This window comes from Papilio xuthus, unplaced genomic scaffold (genome assembly GCF_000836235.2).
Source record: "Papilio xuthus unplaced genomic scaffold, Pxut_1.1 DF827756.1, whole genome shotgun sequence".
Lineage (NCBI taxonomy): Eukaryota > Metazoa > Arthropoda > Insecta > Lepidoptera > Papilionidae > Papilio > Papilio xuthus.
The window spans coordinates 1,424,366-1,450,229 of record NW_013530893.1 but is presented as its reverse complement, the minus strand read 5'-3'; the positions used below and the strand labels follow the sequence as shown (position 1 = coordinate 1,450,229).

General features: G+C 34.1%; 1 protein-coding gene across 2 annotated transcripts; it reads left to right on the top strand.

Moving 5' to 3' along the window:
• The first annotated feature begins 368 nt into the window (after window positions 1-368).
• Ent2 (Equilibrative nucleoside transporter 2) lies at window positions 369-25,059 on the top strand. Of its 2 annotated transcripts, XM_013310218.1 has the most exons (10): window positions 369-543; window positions 5,213-5,364; window positions 17,641-17,751; window positions 19,460-19,700; window positions 20,346-20,491; window positions 20,919-21,151; window positions 22,031-22,229; window positions 22,554-22,669; window positions 22,832-23,028; window positions 23,542-25,059. In XM_013310218.1, the coding sequence occupies exons 2-10, from the start codon at window positions 5,271-5,273 to the stop codon at window positions 23,675-23,677; spliced, it is 1,473 nt and encodes a 490-aa protein (XP_013165672.1). In that variant the 5' UTR covers window positions 369-543; window positions 5,213-5,270; the 3' UTR covers window positions 23,678-25,059. The 2 variants fall into 2 exon arrangements, with proteins under 2 accessions (XP_013165672.1, XP_013165673.1); XM_013310219.1 differs by lacking the exons at window positions 369-543; window positions 5,213-5,364 and adding an exon at window positions 17,097-17,192.
• Window positions 25,060-25,864: the final 805 nt, after the last annotated feature.

The following is a 25,864-nucleotide window of genomic DNA, read 5'->3' as shown; positions in this document are numbered from 1 at the left end:
GCGCAATTTGAGTAGTTCCTAAAACAAAAGCTTTTATTTTATTTACTCAATGTTATGAATATCTATCTCATAAGAAAACATATTTTTTTAATAATTTTTAAAGTAAATATGAACCACAAAAATGTATCTTGTATTGTTTCAGCATGTGACAACACTAACGTGGACTTCTATTGCCGACCATACCAAACAATGGCATTACTTTTATCTCTTTTTTTTTTAAAGGAAAAGAGAGAGATAAGAATATGTTTTTGTTTGCTGATTATCCAGCGGAACCCCACGGCGAGGTTCAACGAATGGCAGAATGAACGACCGAATAGGAGCGAACAATTTTTTTAGGCGATGTAGATACCTAACCCTACCTAACTATAACTAATCTGACTGATTTACTGACCGACAGACGCGAGCGTGGGTAGACGTCTTCCATGCTGGATACGTTTGCGACCTGTGATTTTTTAATGAATTAAAGTTATAATACATTATAAATAAATACAGTTGTTCAGTTATTTAGTGCTACTATATATAGTGTTGGCTGAATATGTTGTGGTAAGTGTTATGTTGCAGAAAATGTCACGGACCACGCGCTATTAGAACACGTTTTGATCTTTCTAATAAGATATAAAACTTTTTTATCAATATTATTATTTATGACATTTAAGAACGTTATGTATATCTACATAGTTTATAAATAAGTTGGTTTAGTGTTAAAGATATACGTATTTGAATTGCTAATGTGTTTCGGTTTACTGTATTGGCGTGGTCATATGCCATCAACAACTTGTACGGGTAGATTTTTTACAGAAATGTTCTACTAAAGCCACAATGAACAAGATAAAGTAATGGGATTTCATAACTGCAGTATTGGCACATGTTTGCGCGAGGAATCTGTAAAAATAAATCTATTAAGTCTGTGTAAAATGTATTAGGAATATGAGAACAAGTTACTAAATACATTTCATATATTATAAGAAATGTTAATTATAATAAAAAGATTCGTAAAGAAATAAAATTTATATTATTTTACAATTTTGAGGCGAAATTAATTTCATATTTATCGTCAATTATTTTTGGTGGGTAAATGTTATAAAAATAAATATTGTGACTCTTGAAATACGCACTAAATGTGCATTTTAAAACAATATTACGCATTACAAATTCGTCATTGTTTACAATGAAACATATCCGTATCCGGTCCAGTTATTTGGCTTAATTTTAATTACGTTCCGTTCCTAAAAAATATTTGTTAAGTTTTGTCACTAAAGGGACAATCAATAGTCACCAATAATGCAACAAATCTTTCGTTATTTTTTCGTGTCGATTTGTGTCGACGAAACATTTGATTCACAATAGTGTGTTTATTCACAAGGTATTTTACTTTTCTATAAACTTATGCAGCTTATACCCTAAATGTTAAGGAACAGTACAAAGGTAAACGATCCATTGATAAAGATAAAGACAACGTGTATTTTTAAAAAGTATCGTGTGATTTTAGTGCATGGATTGAAATTTTTAAGGTATAAATCTACAGAGGCACACATAAGATAGTGTACACAGTAGTCAGGTTCATAAAAAGATAAGATAATTTGAGATTCTTTAACAAAGTGCATATGTAACCGTATCCTAATAGACACATGTAAACAATTCTTATCTGTGGGTTTTCCGTGCTTAGTTTAGTACATATTGTTCTATTTACAATGAATGTTTAGTTTATCAGTAGCTAAGCAATCCTCGTTGTTGTGTATATTATATTATAGTAGCTATTGTTTTTCGTTTACGAATTCAAGTCAAAGAATTTAATTTGCTACCCATTGAGAATTTAATATAGTATATCAAACTGTCACCATAATAACTACGAAAGAAAGGCGACTAATTCGTTTCTGTATTTAATTTTTAATCGATAGTAAATTATTTCTATAATTTACTCATTAATGCAATACTGGCTGTCGCCCGTGACCTGACCGTGTTGAATTAAAAAAAAAAATAGTAGCCTATGTTCTACATCTATGCCAAATTTCAGCGAGATCCATGCGGCCGTTCTGGTGATACCTTCAAAATCCAACCAAACATTCGCATTTATAATATTAGTAATTAGTAAGATAGAATGGAAAATATCTCGCTAAAATACACTTGGCATAGAATTTTTAAAAAGACACTGTTCTATTTTTTTAAAAAAAAAAGGACAGTTTATTCAAGTGATGAACGCCCGCTCGGCGTAATAATGTCGCATTGTTTGAAACTTTTTTTTATCTTACACCTTTGAGAAAGTAGACTTTAGAAACTTAATAGGTTGTCGCACCCGACCTATTTGCACGTCTGCCTCTTTTTAGTCTTGCATAGATAATATACAAAAAGATCCTTGTATAATAAGAAACGACTGCATGAAAGCAGATTTTTTTTTAGTTTTCTACAAACAGAAGTAAAATAATTAATTGCCTAAAGATTAATCTTAAAAACCGTCCATTCTAAAGTCCCTACGATAAATGGTTCATTAATAGACACATAAGAAGTTACAATTTGAAGTTTTAAAACGACCCTGACCGTTAGTTTCTAAGATGCAAATCTTTGTATGAAACATATCGTCAACCCTGTCATTATCATTGACAAACTTCCTGCCTCGCACATCAGCGTTGTGTTTGGTCTGTCGTTGGCGGTATTTCCAAACCGCTACGACTTAGGGTCCTTCAAGAAGCGAGCTTATCACCATCTCAAAGGCCGGCAACACATCTGCGGTTCCTCTGGTATTGCTGATGTCCATGGGCGTCGTTGAACACCTCGGTGTTCCCGCTGCTCGTTTGCCCCCTTTTGTTATAAAAAAAAACAGAAATAACTATACGTTTCAAAACGGGATTGTCGCCTCAGAAACCCAATGTTAATGACCTACAAACGGGAACTATCTCATTGCAACGTTAGAGTGACATGACAAAGGAAACCACACGTAAATTGAGTTCTTTGTTGTGTCATCAATGTATAGCGATGTCATAAAGAAAAGGGAATGGGGATTTTAAAATTATTTTTAAACAAAGACTAGCTGTCGCCCGCAACGCCGTCCGCGCGGTATTAAAAAACTTAACATTTAGGGGGATGAAAAATAGATATTGGCCGATTCTCAGACCTACTCAATATGCTCACAAAATTTCATGAGAATCGGTCAAGCCGTTTCGGAAGAGTATGGGAATGAAAATTGTGACACGAGAATTTTATATATAATATTCATGACTTGAAATAGAAAAAGAACATGACTTTAATCAAACAAATCTAACAAAGATTTTATTTAAGGAACTTTCCAATTAACCTTATGAAAATAAGCACTTCTGACTAAATTTATCATGTCCAAGAAACAAAGAAAGATAAACCTAGTATTCCTTTAAGAAAGGGGTAAAGTCCAGCTAAGTGAGTGCACTATCAGACATGAACTGAATCCGACCATATTTGGTCGATCTGCCCGAAACCGGTATAATGCGGTTTGCTCCGTCATTTCCGTTCGTACAGGAATTTTATTCACAAGTCCAGTGTCCCTAAACAAGTTCAATACTAAAAAATACGATAACTATAATACATTTTATTTAAAAAGGTAACCTTAATGCAATTACATTCGTATATTCGACTATAAGCTTTTAATTTTCGCAACAAAATCTGATGAAAATATAAATTACATTACTGGCCGCTAACAGAAATGACCTTTGTTTATGAAGTTTAGATTTAAATTAGGAATACTTAAAAAAAGACAGTGATTGCCAGTATCATTGTGTAAAAATTAATTTGTTAGTATTTTACCACTGGCCATTTATATACGTGATATTATTTTAAAAAGATATCGTATAAGAACATACAGGCACATATTAACGGCATTGTGTTCGTTTGTATTTAAACACGTGCAGTGTTGACAGATAAGTCTATTTGTATTCACAATATTATCTGTTTATAAAATAATACAAGCTTGTATGCAGGTTACATATTAATAAAGACATTATTTTGTTTAATCAATTTAAGTAATTATTGTGCAATTAACGGCCTTACAAGGCAATCTTTAATTATCGCAAATGGTAACTCTCACGCGACAGATAATAAATTATAACGTACATTCTCGCAATCTGAGCTGCGTTGGGTCAACTGTCAATTGATGATTCAATTGCATCTAGTACTGGCTGAATGCAATGTTATTAAATTATGACTATATTTTCATTACATTCAACGTTTTGCCGCCTTGTTTAAATATCGAATGTAGTTGTTATGGGAACACTTTTTTTTAATAATAATTGGCGTTAAGTGTCAAAGGGACGGTTTTTCTATTGTGCCTGCATCATTTAACTTCGTTCTAAATCTACGCTTATTTTGTGTTTTGTTATCTGTGATTTTAGGAAGATAATGAAAGGGATAATATGTTTTTTTATGACTTACATTAATTATTTGTAAGGAAAAATTTTTAGAAAATTTTACGGCTTATTAATATCAAACTAAGTAATAAAACATACCAATAAATAATGATAATAAAACGATAATTTTATGAATTATTTAAAAAGCGTTACTATGCGCGATAAGATATACCTAGAGCTCTATTGTGTTGTCAAGATAAATTTGCACTTTTAAAGGTCACGAGCAAATTACATCAGAAACTTACATTCTTGATATGTCTTGCTAGACGACGACGCCGTCTGGGTGGAATTAAAAAAGTTTAATAAATGGCCTATATGTTCTTCCAGACTATGTTCAGCATCTGTGCTAAATTTCATCATGATTCGTTGAGCCTTTTCAGAGATACCTTGTAACAAACATCCATCTAAACTTTCGCATTTATGTTATATACTACTCAAAATAAAATACGGGCCACTCGTTTATTTACATTTAAATGCACTTTAATAAACTGAAAGTAACTTATTAGTAGCATTATATTGGTATTACGAACTCTTTGGTGTTTGAACTCTTTCATGATGGTGTTCCTATTCTTAATTTGAAAAGTATTAAGTATTAGTTACATTTATGTTTTGTATTAGGTTTCAAAAACGTCTTTGTATGTTTACATACATAACAGTGCCTAAATACTTCTGGTATCCTGGTACCATTACGACAAATTTAAGTTCTCACTTCCTTCTTTTTAATCGTAATTTTCATTTATATTATCGTTATCTCAATCTTTTCAAAGAGAATGACAAGGATGGCAATACCTTAGTGTTTTTCTTTCTGCTGGCATATAAAATTGGTCTCTTTTCATCCACAGATATTCGACGTGGCCTTACACTATCGTTGGCATGTCATCGGTGTGCCAGTAAATCGCAATGGAAATGACTCATCAAGGCGGGGCGGAGGCCGAGAGCCTCCTGCGTCCCGACCAAAGGAGCGGCGTCGTCATGCCGCAGGGACGATCTGGACGTAAGTTTTGTTTAATTTTTTAATCTATAAAAAGCATGACTTATCATGACAGTCTAGTGAAGTGGCGCCTTAAATGTAGACAACGGATTATTCCGACGTATTCGGGGCTAGAAAAAGTGCATTCGCTATGAAGCGATTCCATATCGACCTGTATAGAAAATAACTTTCGATAAGTCACGTGATTGTCGCGTCTCAGTTTGATCTATATTTGAGATTCTCCTATACTTTGGCTAGATTTTATGGCCGCTTACTCGTTTGCCACTTAATATTAAACAAAACGACTACGACCAGAATTAATTATAATAATTTACGCTTATAGTAATTAACTTAACAATATCATTGCTGTAATATAAAATATACAATATTTAGTGAAGTGTAAAAACATCGCGTTATCGGATTTCATAAGCCGGGGACATAATGGCCTCATCGATTGCATAACCTTGACGCATTTTGATTTGCTTATCTGTGCACAAGCCAGACACCGGTATCACAGAATAAGTTTTATTTATTCCTTACTAGATGCCCACGACTTCGCTTGGATTGATAGACATAAAATTTCAGTCTGTTAGTGATAATCATCTCCTCAGAAAAGAACTTTAGCTTAGCGCCCTGGGCGACAACTTTACGGACGGGATCCTCTCGGGTGGAGGGGGGAGGTTACAGGGTCACGTGACATTGTGTAATTCGCAGACTAGTGCCTCTAGACAAAATCATTCGATAAGCGATTTAGTTAATCGAAAAGTCAATGATGTATGGAAGCGACAATAACTTTAAATATGTCACGTATTTTTCCTATATATTTTGACTTTTTCGTCGATTCTAGTAGCGATAACGATAGTCAAATGTTACATTGTGTAGCTCCCCAGTAGCGTCCCTTTACGTTCAGTACCCTGGGCGGCTGCCCTACCTCACCGTACTCTAACGCCGGCCCTGTATCTACTTTCTCTCTTGATGTGCAAGCATTTAATAATGCAAGCATTAATAAACTTATATGGTACGAGAGGCGCTGCTGTCAGTGCTCTCAGAAAATATATAAAATTTATTTAGACAAAAAAAAACATGACAAGTAAACTACAGTACGAGAAGCATCGTTTGACAAGTTTATGGCAAATAATAGGCGGCGCTAGTGAGCTTCCATAAATAAGTTTCAATTATGACCACCGGGTCAGATAACTTTGTTGATCTATATGTGTCTTAATTATTCAATTTCCACGAACAATATACTTCTAAGTAGACATAATTTTTGAGGTTATGTACAAAGTTTATAAAGAAACTTTCTATTATCTAACCGTGTCGTATTAACAATTGTATTTGGCTTCTATTGACAATAAGCCACTGTTCGTAACAATTTCGGTGAAAGTGTATTTTAGTGTGATGAAGCATGACAGCATTCACAAATTTCACACGTAATTTTAAACATCATCAGCCTATATTCGTCCAATGTTGGACATAGTCCTCTCCCTTTTTATTAATAATATCTTTAAACACCCATCCATCCATCCATTCAAATCACATCCATCTAAACATTCGCATTTATAATATTAGTAAGTTAAATAAAAAGCAGCTCTTCGAGGTATAAATTAAAAAAAAATGAATAAATAATATCCTATGTCCGTCTCCTGGCTCTAAGCTACCTTCTCACCAATTTTCAGGCATATCGGTAAAGCTGTTCTTGAATTATAAATAGTGTAACTAACACGACTTTCTTTTATATATATAGATAGATTTTAAAGTACGCAGACATCCATCTTTTATGACCGAGCATTTCAATGCAAAATTTTTTACACAAAACTAATAAGATTTTTAAAAATAATTCCACGTTAATATCGAGCCGCTAATACAAATTAAAAAAAAACTATTCTACGTAAAAAAATCTAAATGTAAGTACAGACAGCAAAATGTTAGATGTAAAAAAATGAATTACAAAATTAGAGCAAAACGGTTCATTACCGTAGTACGTACGGTGAGCAAAGTATGTCGGTCATAATGAAGGTACTAGATATTGGAGTGCCCCATTAGCCCCGGGGGCGTGTGATGCGTTGCCCGACATCCTTTTAAACGTTGAGAGTTGAATTAATTAAATAAATTAAATCAAAAAGGGATAGCTTTTATAAAGACGTTTTGTAATTACTTTTGTCTATTTTGGTTTATAAACGTAACTGGATTAAAAAAATATATCGAAACCGATTCTCATATTACCGAATAAGCATATTCTATACTAGCTGTCGGCCGTGACTCTGTCCGCGCGGAATTAAAAAAAATCTATTGGTCGCAGTGTAATGTTATATAGCAACGGTCACTTCGCTATTAAAAGCCTACCTTTATAAATGGACTATCCAACAAAAAAATAATTTTTCAAATAGAACCAGTAGTTCCTGAGATTAGCGCGTTTAAACAAACAAACAAACTCTTCCGCTTTATAATATTAGTATAGATTATAATAATCTGTCAAGCCGTTTCTAAGGAATATGGTAACTAACATTGTGACACGAATTTTATATACGAGACTAGTTGTCGTCCGCGACTCAGTCCACTTGGTATTAAAAACATAATCAGTAGCATATGTGTTCTTCCAGACTCTACTCTCTACATGTATGCCAAATTACAACACCCATGCAGTCGTACTGGAGATACCTTGTTACAAACATCCATCCATCCAAACATTCGCATTTATATTAGTAACGATTATTATATTTTTTATATCATAAGATGGCAAACGAGCGAGCGGCCACCTGAAATCGCTGAAATAGCGAAGTGACCATTGCCCATAGACATACGCAATTGCATATGCGTTGCCTACCTTTAATCGACGGAGGAGAGGATGCACAGAAAGAAAATATTTTCATGCATCCTTCATCCGAAAGGTCCATTTCCACTTCCCATCCTTTCCTTTTAAGAAAAAGAGTGGGAAGGGAAATAGGACTAAATTACGCACACTCATCAGACTGTACGCGGAATTGCTTCCACTTGAAGCGTGTCTTCTGTGTGGTCGTGGTATTTCACCGGGCGAGCCGGGATAATTCGTGCGAAGATGTTAAAGCGGGCTCTACCACTGTTGATACAACTCTATTATTACAACTTATCATCTGAACAATTTTATTTAATCTGCATAATATCGTTAATAATTCTTGCTAGTCGTATGAATGCCTAAATTATCCACTAATAGACTCTACATTTCTTCAATTCTTTTGGAATAAATTTAGGTTGGTAAAGAAACGATTTCTGTCCTTAACAATCACGCGACCTTTTAGTTATCTTTTAGACAAATTGTCCATGTTACTGATGACCCAGTTATCTATATTTAGATATAACGAAATCTATTTATCATCTCCTATGCGAAGTTAATTCTAATTATCACGAACCTAGCTCTCGTTGCGACTCCGTACGCAATAAATAAAAAAAAACTTATTTATGCCTTGATTTAAATTGTATTTTTATTTAAAAAGTTGGCACTACTGTTAGAAAGAAATATTAATATAATAAATGCGAATTTTTGGATGTATGGATGGATGTTTCTTAGAAGGTATCTCCAATACGGCTGAAAGCATCGCGCTGATTGTCGTAGATGTAGAACATAGTCTGGAAGAACACGTACACTTATAATTTTTTTTAAATTCCGGGTAAATAGAGTCGTGGGCAACAGCTAGTTATATAATAATATTCAATGGATTGCATCGTTCAGATTATTTTCCAAAACAGATAATCGAAAATAACTTTAGCTTTAATATAAAATTGCCGACGAAGCAATGTCCTGATTCCGGGTCGCGTCCGACTCTGTGATACTAAATTGAATTATTTTAGGTCAACTATTTATTTACTGGGTCATGTTTGAAATGGATTTTAATTATGCAATAATGTAGTTACGTAATTTTAGTACATGTTTTAGACAATAGGGCATGAAAGAGATGACTATATGTCACAAACTTTCGTCAACTAAATGAAAAAACGATCAAACAATTAATTTGTATAGGACTACTAGCGGACCCGATAGACGTTGTCCTGTCTACGCGTCTTTAATTTGAAAATTCGAATATTATTTAAAATTTGACACTGCGATGGTAGCGCCGTCTGTCGGATCCAATGTAAAACATTCCAAAATCAACAACTACTAATAAATTAAAAATTAATAAAAAAAAACATTGTCCAGCGGACAAAATTGTGAATCTAAACCATTCCCAGATCCCCTTGAACACATACAAAAAATTTCATCAAAATCGGTCCAGTCGTTTGAGAGAAGTTCAGTGACATACACACTCACAGAAGAATTATATATATAAAGATTAAATCTAAAATAATACGTAAACAAACTTTAATTTAATTTCTCCTGTCATGAATATTTCATCAAATCTTGCAAATTAAACATTCACTTTCCCGTTACCGATTGAGCTGTTACCAACGAACATTGGACTCGCGCGAACTTAAGAGCCGCCAAGATATTTGAAAACAATTATACATATTGTAATCAATAGAAGGCTAAATTTATATGCAATTGACTAATGAAAGTAAAAGCAATTGAATTATAAAACGATGCGGGCTGCGTGTTGTCATGATGTTTATATTTTGAGTTTACATTATCACGAAACAATGACATAAAACGAATCCGTCACTAGTACTTGTTTTTTTGGATATCAAATTTCTTATAAATTTTCTGGGACATTCTGAGCTCTATTGTTTTCGAGTTATATTACTAATATTATAAATATTAAAGTTAAGATAGACAGATGTGTGCTCCAAGATATCTACAAAACGGCGCCACAGACTTCGCTGAAATTTTGCATAGATGTAGAACATAGGGTACTTAAGTTGAATTCCGAGCGAACGGAGTCACGGGCAACAGCTAGTAAGTTATATACTTATACAAAGGGGTTCTTTATGTCCCCTTAAAAGCCATATATCATACTTGAGTAAGTTCCGACAAGTAATAAAAGGTAACTAGTTAGTTAATTCCTTGCGGATTGTTTGAATGGCAAACATATTAAGGCCGGTTTTATTTTTAGTACAGAAGGGTTGTATGAAAAAGTTAAATACGCACAAGATGAGAAAATCGTTTCCTTGTCGAAATATGGGTAATACTTTCAATACTTGACTCGTTTCGAGTTCACTTTTCTTCTTCTTGAGGTGCCTCTCCGACTAACGAAGGTTGGCTATCCGTTCTCCATATTTTTTCTTGTGAGGCGAAATAGTTAGGCGTCACTCGCAACCCCTTTCCACTCTGGGATGTTGCGCAACCAGGACCAACACTCCTTCACTTTTATACGAAAATATCATCATGGCACGTGTTAAGTTGTGACTTGTCCTGTGTAATTTAAATCTATTTTTAATAACATTATGATTACTGTAAATACGTTGATGAATTGCATATTAGCAGCAATATACTATAGCATTTCTCCTTGTACCATTATTTAAAGGTTAAATTAAAAATAAATTATATTCGCCTTTCTCAAAATGTATGCATCCTTTTTTGTATGGTTTCATTTAAAAAATATAAAAATATTTTACATTTTGCCAGTACCATGTTGGGCAACTTGCATAAGAATGCAGTTTGAACGCACGTTCTTATTTTAAACTGAAATTTATATTCTATGCAGATAACCGTCACCTGCATGAGCCATCTGAAGTTTTCTTTGTTAAAACGTACCTTTTCGAGTTGTTTATAATTTTTATTTTTAAAAAGTCTGGCACAACACAAAAACCATATAATAATATTCGTAAATAAGGCTATTGTATTGGCAGTCAATATAGAATTCAATAATAAACTTTTTTGTTTATAAATATCGTAAAAAAATATTAAAAATGACATCATTACAACCAAATGATGTCATGTTCCATGTAATTTGTCTCTTTCGTAGCTCTTACCGTAATAGGAATGACAGATGATTAAAAACTTTGATAATAGTGTACAATAAGCAAAATAAAACATTAAACAATGCAATTTAAATGCATAGAATTAAAAAAAAGATAAACAATAAGGGTATCTACAGACTAACGTATACTTTTAATAATCATTGTTGACGAATGTCAATTTAAAAGATAAATTTATATATATAAAAGAAAGTCGTGTTAGTTACACTATTTATAACTCAAGAACGGCTTTACCGATATGGTTGAAAATTAGTGAGGAGGTAGCTTAAAGCCAGGAGGCGGACGTAGGATACTATTTATTCTTTTTTTTTCGAATTTATGCCTTGAAGAGCTGCTTTTTATTTAACTTACGTATATTATAAATGCGAATGTTTAGATGGATGTGTTGTGGATGGATGGGTGTTTGAAGATATCTCTAGAACATGGCCTGAAAGAACACATAAGCTACACTAATTAAGTTTTTTTATTCACGCGGACGGAGTTGCGGGCGACAGCTAGTTTACTATAAACATAAAAAATCATTGGGGTTTATAAACATTGATTAAAATCGTTAATTACTATGGGTCTTAAGATTGAATTAGTAAGGAAATGGTACCCTAAGAGCCTGATTAAAGGTTAGACTTAAGGTTGCGCAGCCGTCCAGTAAATCTGCAGTATCAAATAACAAGACTTGCTTGTATGCTTTTAGTATTGTCCTTAACTTGAAATGAATTAAATAGCACTCAGAGAATGTCTTTGTAGACAAACAATCAATCTATTATTCTGACACGACAATGAAATGTAGGGGTGTCGCAGCAAACGTTTATTATAATACTTTTTAATACGCAGATTGTATGCATAGGGTTGCCAGCTGCAGAAAAATGTTTTAGGGATGTATATTAGGTACATTTAGGGGTCAAAGTCGTATTCGTAACGAAAATGTCAGTTATGAAAGCAAGGAAAGAATGTTATGCAGAAAAGATCTTAGAATCGGTGTGATTATAGTTGCTAAATGGTTCGCTAGAACGAACTAAACCCCTTTTAAGTTCATATCATTGGGTTCGCTTTAGTGCTAAAAGCAATATAGTTCTTCCGGACACTATTTACCGTGGGTTTCTGTAACTAAAATCTCTGTTTAAAACATGTTATCTCTTATTTGGAATCGAGGAGGTTCTCGATTCGTCTGTGTTTTTTTTTTAATTTTTGTTCCTCGATAACTCTACTCCTAGTGGTCCGATTTTCATAATTCTTTTTTTATTCGAAAAATATTATATAGAGTTTTTGTCTCAGAAAGCCACGGTTAGAGCATTATGTTCTTGAATGCTTCAATATGAGAACCAATTAGACGATTTGAGTTTATATATTCTAACAGTTTTTATTGTAGTGTTAGGAAGAAAATCCGACACTGTGCTGATGTACTGGCGCAACACTAGCCTTACTAAAATGTCGACGTTTATGTCCCCTCACTATTCATTCTGACACAGTTATTCTAGCTAATATATCTAAAAACCTAACAATTTTTATTGTAGTAAGCTCTCACAATATCGATATACTACTAGGTATGTGGAATATTATAAACGACTAGCCTATAAATATTTTACGATCGCATAGATTCCATAAATAGGATTTATTTCTTGCGGTACTGTCGTGCAAGAAATATAAAAAATACAAACTGATTCATAAATGTCAAATCTTACTAATATTATAAAGGCGAATGTTTGGATGGCTCCACGGATGTTGACGATTGGCATGCAAGCAGAAGATCAGCTACTCATTAGTTTTTTTTTAATTATATCATTATCTTTGACAAAATACAGATAACAATATGTTTTAAACGAGGATATTGGTCACAGAAACCCACGGTTAGACGAAACAAATAGAACGTGACTCATGCATTGTCAAGAGTTCGTTAAGTAATCACTAAGTTAAATAACGATTTAACTTAAATACTTTTACTGTGTTGTTTTATGTATAAATGTTTTATTAGATGCATTTATTTTCAATCTATATCTTAACTAATATAAAGACGATAAACCGATTTTAAATAGGCTATGTTTATTCATCATCATCAGCTCACTATACGTCTCCACTGAGGAGCTCGGTGCCTACCCTAAGTTAGGGGTGACTAGGCCATAGACAACCACGCTGGCCAAGTGCGGGTTGGTTGACTTTTACACATATCTGTGAATTTCTTTTCAGATATGTGCAGCATCACGACATTTTCCTTCACTTCACGTCGGATAAATGTACATATGTAAATCAGAAATGGAAAAACACATTGGTACATGGCGGGATTCGAACCCAGGACCTGCATATTGCAAGTCAAGTGCTTGACCTCTGAGTATTACGCTCTCCGAGTAATATATAAATAGGAATTTAATATACTACTTTGTTTTGATGTTAAGTATTGTTAAGTATCACTCATTAATTAACAGTATACTTTAATGTATGTTAACAAATACGCAAGTCGGATCTCATTAAAAAAAATACTGCACAAACGTACTTTAGACTTTGTGAAGCAAGCGTTTGTTGTGAGTCATCTCTTTATTGTGAACAATGACATATTTGAACTGAAAACTGTAGGTAAAGCTAAATTAATGCTTGTTTCACACGAGGGTGGAACAGGTGCAATAGGAGATTGCAGTACGGGAATGGGTAGCCTTACCTTGGGGGTCAGACAAAGTGCTTTCGCTACTGACATTAACTTTTGATAAGTCACGTGATTGTCGCGTGTTAGTGCAATCCCTAAGTTCCATACATTTTTAAAGTTTGCTATGGAATCGCTTCGTAGCGAATGCATTTTGTCTAACCCCTCTTTCGATTCGAAAGTATGATATCGCTAATATTCTTCTACTACGTTAAGATGTGTTAAAATGTATAGGAGTATACCTGACAGTCCCGTGACAAGTTAATTTATTTAAACTTTCATGAGACGTTTGTCGGTCTGTTTGCGGCACCGACTAGTTTCGAGCCCATTGGCGGCCCTTCATCATAGTGATTGGGACTAGTATTATTACGCGGACACGGCCCGTCGCTCACTATGCGCCTGCGCACTTAGGGGGCCGCGTCAAGGAGTAGGAGGCGCGCTGTACGTCACTGTTCAAGTGACGTTGTCACTTCCATACATTTGGAATGTTACTAAATTTAGGGGTGTTTACAATGTTACTAAGTTATAAAAATGAATGCATGTTTAAACAATAGTATTGCACTGTCTTCTGTTCTAGTGTGAAACAAGTATAACTATGAAGAATGCTTTGTGCTCACACGAACGTTTCTACGCTATAAGTTTACTGGGTTACTATGTTACCAATCGATCGTGAATTCTGCCAGTTTGTAATTTGCCCAAACAGGACCTTGAGGTTTTGGTCTCGGAAGCCACGAATAGCAATCAAGAACACCAAAAAAAACTTTGTTGTTATTCCAAAGATTTAATTAGTAGTTTTGGCAACGCAAGTCTTTTAGTCGTTTTAGTGGGGCTAGACAGAGTGCATTCACTCCGAAGCGATTCCATAACGAACTTCAACAATGTATGGAACTGACGCGTGACAATCACGTGACACATCGAAAGATAGTCAAGTTCTATACATTTTTGAAGTTCGCTATAGAATTGCTTCGTAGCAAATGCACTTTGTCTAAACCCTTAAATATTTATATACAGTGGTCACTTCGTTATTCCAGCTATATCAAGTAACGTACTTTTGGTAGCGGACGAAAGCGCAAGCGTGCCCGTGGCCTCGCCATGCGTAGGAGGAACAGAGGGGTTTAGTGGGTATGCTTCCCATCCGGAAGAGAATCCCACATAACTACCGCGTCCCCGCCGGGGCCCGGAGTATGCATAAGGTATTCCCCTCTGAATAAAAAAGCTATATGAATTAACCCTTTTTATTATTTGTCAACTTTTGATGTAATAGCATTTATATCTACATCCCTTTAACTTAATATAAACAAATTGGTTGTTTAAAAAATCTATAATATTAGTATCTTAATATGAATATTAATCTGTTTTCTTATATCATCGTGTTACAAATTTAGTATGTGTTAAACTCCCACATCAGTTTCAATCTGAGTTAAATCAGGTCTAACGGTAAAAGGGCGAGGTGAACGATGCGTGCGACCTTGTAGATAATCGTGGGTTTACACGTGCCGAAATATTTATATAAAACTAGCTGTCGCCCGTGACTACATCCGCGTGGGGATAAAGAAAGGTTCCTAGAGGGTTTCCCGGCAATTATTCGAATTATTCTCGCCGTAAAATCTTTGAACTTCTAGGAACATTTAAAGAAAAGAATTGGCCAAATTGGTCCAGGTGTTGTTGAGTTGTGCGTTTACCAACACATTTTGCGATTCATTTTTATATTGTCATCAACATTGTAGATACTAAACTGATTCATGGATTTCATCATCAGCTCACTATAAGTCCCCACCGAGGGGCTCGGAGCCTACCCTAAGTTAAAGGTGATTAGGCCATAGTCAACCACACTGGCCAAGTGCGGGTTGGTTGACTTCACACATATCTTTGAATATCTTCTCAGATATGTGCAGCATCACGATGTTTTCCTTCATCGTAAGAACGTCGGCCTAATGTACATATGTAAATCAAAAATCGAAAAACATATTGGTACATGGCGAGATTCGAACCCAGGACTTGCAGATTGCAAAATTGACCCCTGAGCCACCGACGCTCTCATGGATTTAAATAATCTTAATTTAAAATTTCACATAGATGTAGAACATAGCCTAGAAGAACACGTAGGCTAATAACTTTTTTTAATTCGCGCGGACGTAGTCGGGGGCTACAGCTAGTGTTAAATATATGTGTAATAAGTTGTAACATAACTACAAACTTGTGACACTCATGTTACAATTTACAATGAACCCTCACTGAAGTCAGGTGTCAATATAACTTCAATGAACTATTGTCTTGTTAATGTTCTGATCAAATTACATTTATTACAGTGTTTGGATGGATGGATGTTTGTTAAAAGGTATCTCCAGAACAGCTGTATGGATCACGCTGAATGGCGTAACTGTACAACATAATCTGGAAGAATACATAGGCTTATTTTTGTATTTTTTTTTCATATCATAAGATGGCAAACGAGCGAGCGGCCACCTGAAATCGCTGAAATAGCGAAGTGACCGTTGCCCATAGACATACGCAATTGCATATGCGTTGCCTACCTTTAATCGACGGAGGAGAGGATGCACAGAAAGAAAATATTTTCCCTTCCCCTGCATCCTCTTATCTGGAAAGTCCACTTCCACTTCCCATCCTTTCCATAACAAAAAGGGTGGGAAGCGAAAGAGGACTAAATTAGGCCTCCGGGACGCACACTCATCAGACGAAACGCGGAATTGTTTCCACTTCACGTCTGTCTTCTGTGTGGTCGTGGTATTTCACCGGGCGAGCCGGGACAATTTGTGCAAAGATGTTAATACAGGCTCTACCACTTAATTCTGAGTGGACAAAGTAGCGATCAACTTCTATCCTTTCAATCATTTAAGAACGTGTTGTTTACCTTTAAGATTGACAAAACAGCTGCTTTGTTCTGATGTTCTTAGATCATAAGGCTATTGCTATCTCCTACAAAATAACTCTTATAATATAGGGCTTTTAAGATCGTGTGAAGCAATTTTTTACGTAGTGTATTCCCTTGGCTTCATTCATTATCTTGTAATTTGTTTTATCAATCTGCACTATGGTGGTTCAATTTCTCGAAGGAAGCCTTATAAATTGACAAAGCAAAGACTGTTGTTGGCGATTGTACCAATTGAAATCTTTTAATTAAACTTGCAAAGCTATCGATAACAAACCGATTGTTCCACAGTTATTATTTTTACTCCAAAGAGGTTAACGCCTTGTATTCAAAACGTCAAAATTAAAAAAAATCACATGATTATGTCAAATCAAATAGTTTGAAGTATAATTTAAAAATACAGAATTAAAAAATAAACATTATTTCGTTTAATCGAAATAGATTATGAACGTAAGTATGTATTAAAATAAAAAAAGCAAAAAATAAAAATGGCCAATGATATTCCCGCGTGCAGCATTACCTTCCCGCCACAGTCCCGTCAAAAACGGTCCAACCGGAGATTACCCGGAAGAAACCTGGACAGACAAACCAAAATTTAAAAAAATGTTTTTCGTTGTCAACCACGCAAATACATCGTGTTCCCCAAATATTTTTTGATATTGCATACAGACAGTCATTTCAATTGTATAGATATACTAATCCGAAAAGACTGACCATAGCAGATCGTTTAGGTCAAAGGATTTTCGTTTTGAAGTTTTCAAGGTCAATCAGTCGTTCAATAAAACCTTATTAGTTGTTTAAAGCATCTTTTACACAACGTTTTAAATTATTTAAGAGTCTGAGAACTTAAAAACTTGTTTTTGGAAGATTTTAATAAAAGTGTTTGGCTTTGTTCCAGGCTGGGAGTCGGGAGAGAGTGAAAAGCTCCCGTTCCTACGTAACGAGCCGGTGAGATTGACACCCGCGTGGGAGGGATCCAACCTCCCCAATGACACACTCAACTTAAAAGGTAATTCTATGCCACAAATTCTACCAACATTGACACAAATTGAGAAGAGAGATTTAATTTTACTAAAGTTGACTATGATTAGTAACCAGTATATATTAGACTGGCTATAGGCTGTGATATTTTGTGCCAATTTGATTTGGTAGCAGATATTTGTAACGATATTTTAGTGGAAACTGAATGTTAAAATTTAAATCGTATTTAACAACTTTACTTAAGTATATTTATTGTATAATATATCTAGAATTAATTTGAAATTACGACTAAAACAAAAAAGTGTCAGTCTTGTTAGGATTTATTAAGTACTAGCTGTCGCCTACAACTCCGTCCCTACGGTGTTTAAAAAAACTTTACATGTAGTTATGTGTTCTACTAGGCTATTCTATGCCAAATTTCATCAAAATCCGTTGAGTCGTTTCGGAGATACCTTCAAACAAACATCCATCAATCCATCCATCTAAACATTCGCATTTATAATATTAGTAAGATATAGTTTTTTTTATGCACTTAAATAATTTCGATATAGACGTAGAACGATTATAAAATCTTTATAATCTTTTGTTAATTAACACAACAATGGTTTATCGATTCTCGTATTATAATTTAACAGTTTATTTTAACAATACGTAGTTATTGTTACATCGTCACGGGATTTAATTAATTTTGGATTTAACTATATAACAATAGGTTGCAGTTACTTATTAGTTACTTTGTATATGAAAATTGTGTGTGTTAACAAAAATCTCGTGCAAAATGACGGTTAAAAAAGGTTAATTTATGTTTTTACTTTTAGTTAGTCTTTAAAAGATATTTATGTTTTAAAAATATTGTTTTATGTGTATAAAATACGTAAAAGGGATATAGATGAGGCGTGAAAAGTGTGCTACAACCCTGTTATAACGAAATTTGTAATTTTTGTCCTATATTCTGGGTTATCCGATGTTCCTACGGTACAGAAAAACGTGATGCAACCTGCACATATCTGTGAAGAAATTCAAAGATATGTGTGAAGTTATCCCGCACTTGGCGAGCGTCGACTATGGCCTAGTCATTCCTAACTTAGCGTAGCGAGCCCCTCAGTGGGGACGTATAGCTGATGATTCTTGGAAAATTAAGTAATTATTTCTACGCAAGCAAACTCGAAAATCCTGAAACGAACAAAATACCCATCATTGTTTTGTCTTCTATTTCTTAGAAAAAAATCCCTGTAAAAGTTTTTTCTCGTATCTATGGATATGAGAAAAAATGCCCATTTGCTGAAATTGAACAATAATTCATAATCAAAGAAATTTTTATTGAAAATAGTTTTATGCATTTTTCCATATTAACCTACTAGGTCATCCGCGAGTCCGTCCGCGCGAAATTGAAAAAGATTAATAAGTAGCCTATATATCCTTTAGATTGTGTTCTACATCTATGCCAAATTTCATCGAGTTATCAGTGATTCTGGGGGTACCTTCAAACAAATAACCATCCATCTAAACAGCATTTATATATGGCCGGCAAAACATCTGCAGTTCCTCTGGTGTTGCAGATGTCCATGGGTGTCGCTGATCACCTTGGTGTTCCCGACACCCGTTTGCCCCTTTCTCTTATAAAAAAAAATAGTAATATAAATAAGATGTCATGTTCTAACTTCATCTTTTCGTGCAATTAAAAGTTTCAAAAAGTTTTTATTTCGCGTATTAATATAATTATATTTATTTTTCAGGCATTGCTATGGACTTGGCTCCTCCGAAGGACAGATGGTATTTAATATATTTGACCCTTGTGTTACACGGACTTGGAACATTAACAGCTTGGAACATGTTCATCACCGCTACTGATTATTTTGATAAATACAAACTGGCGAATGCACCTAATCTTTCACAAAGATATTTGACGTATGTAGGATGGGCTTCACAAACGCCTAACTTGCTGTTCAGTTGGTTTAATGTCTTCGTTAAAATTGGGTAAGTCATTTTAATATAGCAATTGAAAATAGTTACATCTCTTTAACGAGATGAAACCATTTTCAGTGCATGGGATATCTTCCACTGTTATATATCAATCAGGATCATGAGCGTCGCCGGAGGAAGGAGGAAGCAATTTCTCCCTAAAGAATTAAAAAATGTAAAATAAATATAAAATTACTTTGAATAAGACCATGATTAACAATAGTGAACAGAGTGTCGGTGGCTCAGGAGTCAAGCACTTGACTTGCAATCTGCAGGTCCTGGGTTCGAATCCCGCCATGTACCAATGTGTTTTTCGATTTCCGATTTACATATGTACATTTATCGGATGTTCTTACGGTGAAGGAAAACATCGTGATGTTGCACATATCTGAGAAGAAATTCAAAGTGAAGTCAACCAACCCGCATTTTTCCAGCGTGGTTGACTATGGCCTAATCACCCTTAACTTAAAGTAGGCTCCGAGCACCTCGGTGGGAACGTATAGTAAGCTGATGATGATGTTGAAGACTACATGTCGACGGCATTGAATTTATTAAACTAGTAATATTAGGCACAATATAGGCTCGTTTTAAGTTTAAAAGCAAGCAACAACATTTTACATCTTCTCCAATATAATAGTCTCAATTTTTTTTTATTTCCAGTGGCAACTTGACCACACGTATCGTATGGTCTTTGATAATGGAAGTGATGGTTTTTGTGGTGACCGTCATGTTGGCAATGGTGGATAGTAGTGAATGGACAGTTATATTCTTCTGGGTCACTATTTGTACAGTTTTTGTACTTAACGGTAAGTGAAGTTACTAGAACCAGTGAAATTAGTCAAGACAGAATTAATTGGTTATAGCGCCATCTATTGGCAAGATTAGTAAAAAGAGTAAAAATCCGTCATAAAATTTCTATCAGAGTTTTAGGATTTTTTGCTATTAACAAATCTATTATTTCATTATCATATTGACTAATTATTAAAACTAGTAGGTCCTCGCGAATTACTTAGCGCGAAATTAAAAAAAAATGTAAATATAGCCTACGTCCGGGCATAGTGTAACTTCCAAACAGTAAAATAATTTTTCGTAGTCTTTACAATGGAAACAAATCTTTCCTCTTTATAATAGTAGTATAGATAACTACAAAAATTTTGCAATTATTTTTTACTAAATTACACATTTTAATGGACAACTAACGCCATCTATTAACATATAATTAAAACTTTGCAGCATTCAACGCGGTTTTCCAAAACTCAGTATACGGTGTCGCAGCGCGTCTTCCCCCGCAGTACACAGGTGCGGTGGTCCTCGGCTCCAACATCTGTGGCACGCTGGTCACATTGCTCAAGTGGCTGTCAGACACCTTCACCTCCAGTAGACGGACATCAGCTATATATTATTTTATAGCTGGGATGTTTGTTCTGCTTATATGCTTTGATACATACTTCGCGTTGCCGTTGAATGTAAGTTTTTTTTAATTTTAACTGATTTTTTTCATATTTTGGAAGATATTTTTAATCGTATTTGTCTGTATTCTATAGATAGCGTGATGCTTAAAATTTTATAAACCTTCCATAATATTTAGAAGGTCAAATACAAAACAAAATGAACTTCAAAGTTCTTGGGAAATTTTTTTAATTTTTTTTTTGAGAAAAGTGAAAATTTATAATAATTGTTAATTTTTTAGTAATAACAATATTAATAATAATTAATTTGAAATATTGAAATTTTTGCGTAAAATGAAATAAAAAAAAATCAAGTCATCAAACATGCACAAAAAGTGAGTTCTGAATCGCGCTATCAAAGTATTTGAACGTCGCAAGTATATATAAAATTCGACCGGTTACGTAGTAACGCCGTGGTACATTTGCCGCTGACGTCATTATGTTGCTATATCCCACTTTCCAACGCAGTGACGCAATCGTTACATCGATGACGTCACATTTTCTATACAGTGGGTAAAACAAATGCTTCACTAAAACACATGCAGGTTTCTTCAATAAACTTGTGTGCACCTAAGTTTCGCTACATTTCTTTTAACTTTATTAATTTAATGCTATACTCAGAGACATTTAAGGGAGACCCTAAGTGCAGATTTAGCTCAATTAATCTACAATTATTGAATGTTTAGGGAACAACTATCTACTTATCGTGGGTTTCTGATACCAAAATCCTCGTTTGAAACATATTATCTCTTTTACCAAAGTCATTCCAAAAGCATTGGTCTCAGAAGCCAACCGTTATTGGATAACTTTGTTTTTTCCTGCCTTAATTTTACAAATAATCAATAGATGGCGCTGTATCAGAAAAGGTTTTATATGTAAACTGTTTTGCTGTTCCAGAGATTCTACCGTTACCATGAGACGTTACAAGAAAGAACGATGCGTGTGAACCCAGCTTTAGCGGCGACCAATCAGAACGCGAGCCCGGCAAAGCAGCGCACGCCTTATGCCACAATATTCAAACAAGCTTGGATACAATTATATAATATATTTATTATTTTCTTCGTTACTCTCTCTGTGTTCCCTGAAGTACAATCTAGTGAGTAATTTTAAATCAGATTTATCTATACTAATATTACAATGAGAAAGATTTGTTTTGTTCCAAAAACTATTGAACCAATTTGAAATTTTTTTTAACTGTTGGGAAGCTACACTTTCCCCAGGTGACGTAGGCTATGTTTATTACTGGTAATTTCTTAATTTTACGTGGACGAAGTCGTGGACTGCTGATAGTTAATAAATAAATAAAAAAGTACTGCTAGTTGTTATTACATGATTCTTGCTTTCTGAAGTTAGTTATGAATTTAATAAATTTCCCATTTTCGTTATTTTTAATATGTTTGATTTTTTTTTTAATTTTCAGAGGTACAACCAATCACGCCTGGTTTCCTCGGAGAAAACTTTACTAGGTTGACTTGCTTTTTGACTTTCAACTTGATGGCAATGATTGGAAATCTGACTGCTAGTTTTTGGCAATTTGTAAGTATATTCTAGAATTAACTTTAGATATTTAAAATTTTATTCATATTATACACAGAAAAAAGTATTTAACGTTAAATCAAACCTTTTTTTGGCCGAAAAAGACTTGAGAACTCGTGTCATATCGATTTTTTTTTTAACGTTTTCTTTTTTAATTTCCAGCCGAATCCAAAGTGGTTGTGGGTATTTACTACACTACGTATAGTTTTCATTCCTGTGTTCCTGGTATGTAACTATCTGCCGGACGAGCGCACGCTGCCGGTGTTGGTGCGCGCCGATTGGTTGTACTGGGTCCTCGCGGTGCTGCTCGGCTGGAGCTCCGGACACGGCAGCTCGCTCGGCATGATGTATGTCAGTGGGTGAGTACTGCGATTTTATGATACCCTAGTACTTATTATAGAATTGAGTTTTAAGCTACAAGAATTCGCCGAAATGGCGAAAGCTGGCTAGACATTCTCATTTGTAGATGCATTGTTTAAATCTATTTGCGGTTTTGATATCCTAGTACATAGTAGAACGAAGTTCTTTACAAATGAATGCCCGGTTTACAGTATTCCAGTCCAAGGACCAATGCCGACACTAGTTATAACTGGATCAATTGTAATCCAGCGCTGAAATCGGTTGCTGGGTTAATGTAGACTAAGCCTAAAGTTATATCTTACTAATATTATAAATACGAATGTTTAGATGGATGGATGTTTGTTAGAAAGTATCACTAAAACACCTAAACAGATCTCGCCTAACTTTGAAATCGATGAAGAACATATTCTGGAATAACACATAGGCTATTTTTTTTCTAATTCCACGCAGACGGAGTCACGGGCGAAAGCTAGTTATATCTAAATCTTATATGTAATTTATATGTTTTCCAGTACGGTTGCTCCAGAGCACGCATCAACAGCTGGCATGATAGGCGGCGCGATGCTGGTAACCGGCATTGTGTCTGGCATTACATTCTCCGGCACCTTCAGGGATGTGGTCTCACTGAAGGCCTGGTTGTCCCTTTAGCGGTCGCTTTCGCGTGCTGGAATATTCTGGAACTTTCTAGCAAGACGTATCGGACAGTGATGTGTAGTTAATATCTAATGAAAAGAGTTATATGTGAAATATTATGAGATGTAACTCTAAGTCGACTAGTGAAGTGAAAAGTGGATTAAAGTGTATTTTATAAGTGAAGTGAAGATTGTGTTTAGTGAATAATACAATTGGAGTTAATCGTTGGATTTAAAAAGGTAAAATACTGATGTGATTTTACTGTACACATTATTTCAAATATGTCGGTAGCTCTGAACAGTCTGCGCAGACATACAGTTGTAATAAGGAACAGGTATGTACGGGGGTATTGCGAACCACCCTAGCTCTGAGCTACCACAAAGATACTGTAATATCATGTTACTATTTATATATTTTATAATACAGTTGTACATAACAGCTGCTAAACACATTTCTTTGCGACTATAAAATAGATTTGTATGTAATTAGTATGATAAATTAAAATATATATGACATATTGGATAAAATTACATATATCACAAAGTTATATGGATTGTTCATGTTTGTATGTTATATATAATAGCTAATATAATTTAAAATAACATAAGTTTTGTCTATCTGTTCAAATGGATAGAGATATCTAACCTAGATAGGTTCCATACAAATTTGACATACAATCTAGAGTTTTGGTAATGACATTTTATATTGTAAATGATAATCATTGAGGAAATTTATCTTAAGGCCCCCGCACACTAGATACTTAGTCGTCCTATAGCTTGATTGTGTGCTTCATCAGTATGAGTGTGTAATTTGCGCACCTCTATGTATGTTCATACTGATTAAGTGTAAGATCAATCTATCGGGCAACTAAAAGTCTAGTGTGCGAGGGTTCTTAATAAAAAACTTTCAGAGTCCTTTTTTACGGCTCACTTTTGTACTCTGGATAAGATCTATGGGTTATATACAAAATATGTTGAAGAGTTTGTTTTTAAATTTGGTGGTTTAAGGAATGTTATTGTTGGTAAAGATTGTCTTATAGTAAGTTTTCACTGCCAATAGTCGTGAACGAAAATAGTTTGTCATCTCACTCATTTGTATTGACAAAAATAGAGACGGCAATATAATATGAAATGTTTTGGCAGTGGAAATATATGTTACTATGATTAGTGTTTAAGAAATTTATTCATAAAAGTTATCCAAAGTGCTGATAAAGTTATAGATAAGTAATATACTGCAATACGATTGCTGAACGCACAGATAAAATAGGTTTTTTTTTACATCTAATTTTGACTAGTTTAATTTTGGAATGACGATTCAATTTTTACTAACAGATTTTATAATTCAATAGTTCATTAGCATTTACTTAAAACGAAACTAAAATTGATTGAAAATGATTCAAAAAAAAATATATATAGTATAAAAAAATTGATACTATATACTTATGTACATACGGGTGTCCCAAAGTTCAACGATATAGATACCATTTCCGTTTTATCATTGTATTTTGGGACACCCCGTATATATATATATATATATATATAAGTATATAGTATCATTTTTTTTTGCTTTTGGTTCTAAATATTGATTGTAAATATCTAATTAAACATCAAATAAATGGTAAATGGTTGAAAAGATCTATAGTTCTATTGTATGATATGAAATTAATTTTTTTTTTGTTGACAATTGATGGAAATTCAATTATTTGACAGCAACATATGTAACCTGACACCAAAGAAATGCACTCCGGAGGCTACAAGTTTAAGTAACTTTGAAATAAATACAGGACTTAAAAGATCTCTTTAAAGTCCCACAGGTCATATTTTTTGTAAAGACTTCGTCTTTTTTGTCCACGAATTTGTTGATTGTCATTAATCATAACTTACAGTATAAAAAAAAAACTTGAAATGATGAAAGTGTCCCTTAAATTGTTAATTACTCCTATTTTAATAGTATTTTAAAATAAAATAAAGTAAAATTTGAGTCGTCATATATATGTAGTTAATATTTAACAAATTTTGTTTGACAGACTGAAACACTAACAATGTAATATTGCAATAATAATATAATATGTCATTTGTTTATTATGAAAATTAAAAAAAATTGTGTTCAATAACTTCTAAAATGCAATATGACAGGCTGCGGCCTGTACATTATAAAATTCTCTATATTCAAAATAAAAAAGACAAGGCTGTATGGCTTAGT

What these genes read in the sequence shown, in the direction of transcription:
- Ent2 (XM_013310218.1), top strand. Translation starts at nt 5,271, where the DNA reads ATGGAAATGACTCATCAAGGCGGGGCGGAGGCCGAGAGCCTCCTGCGT. An exon ending in TGACACACTCAACTTAAAAG is followed by an intron (nt 17,752 to 19,459) that starts GTAATTCTATGC and finishes TTTATTTTTCAG; the next exon opens with GCATTGCTATGGACTTGGCT. An exon ending in GTTCCCTGAAGTACAATCTA is followed by an intron (nt 22,230 to 22,553) that starts GTGAGTAATTTT and finishes TTTAATTTTCAG; the next exon opens with AGGTACAACCAATCACGCCT.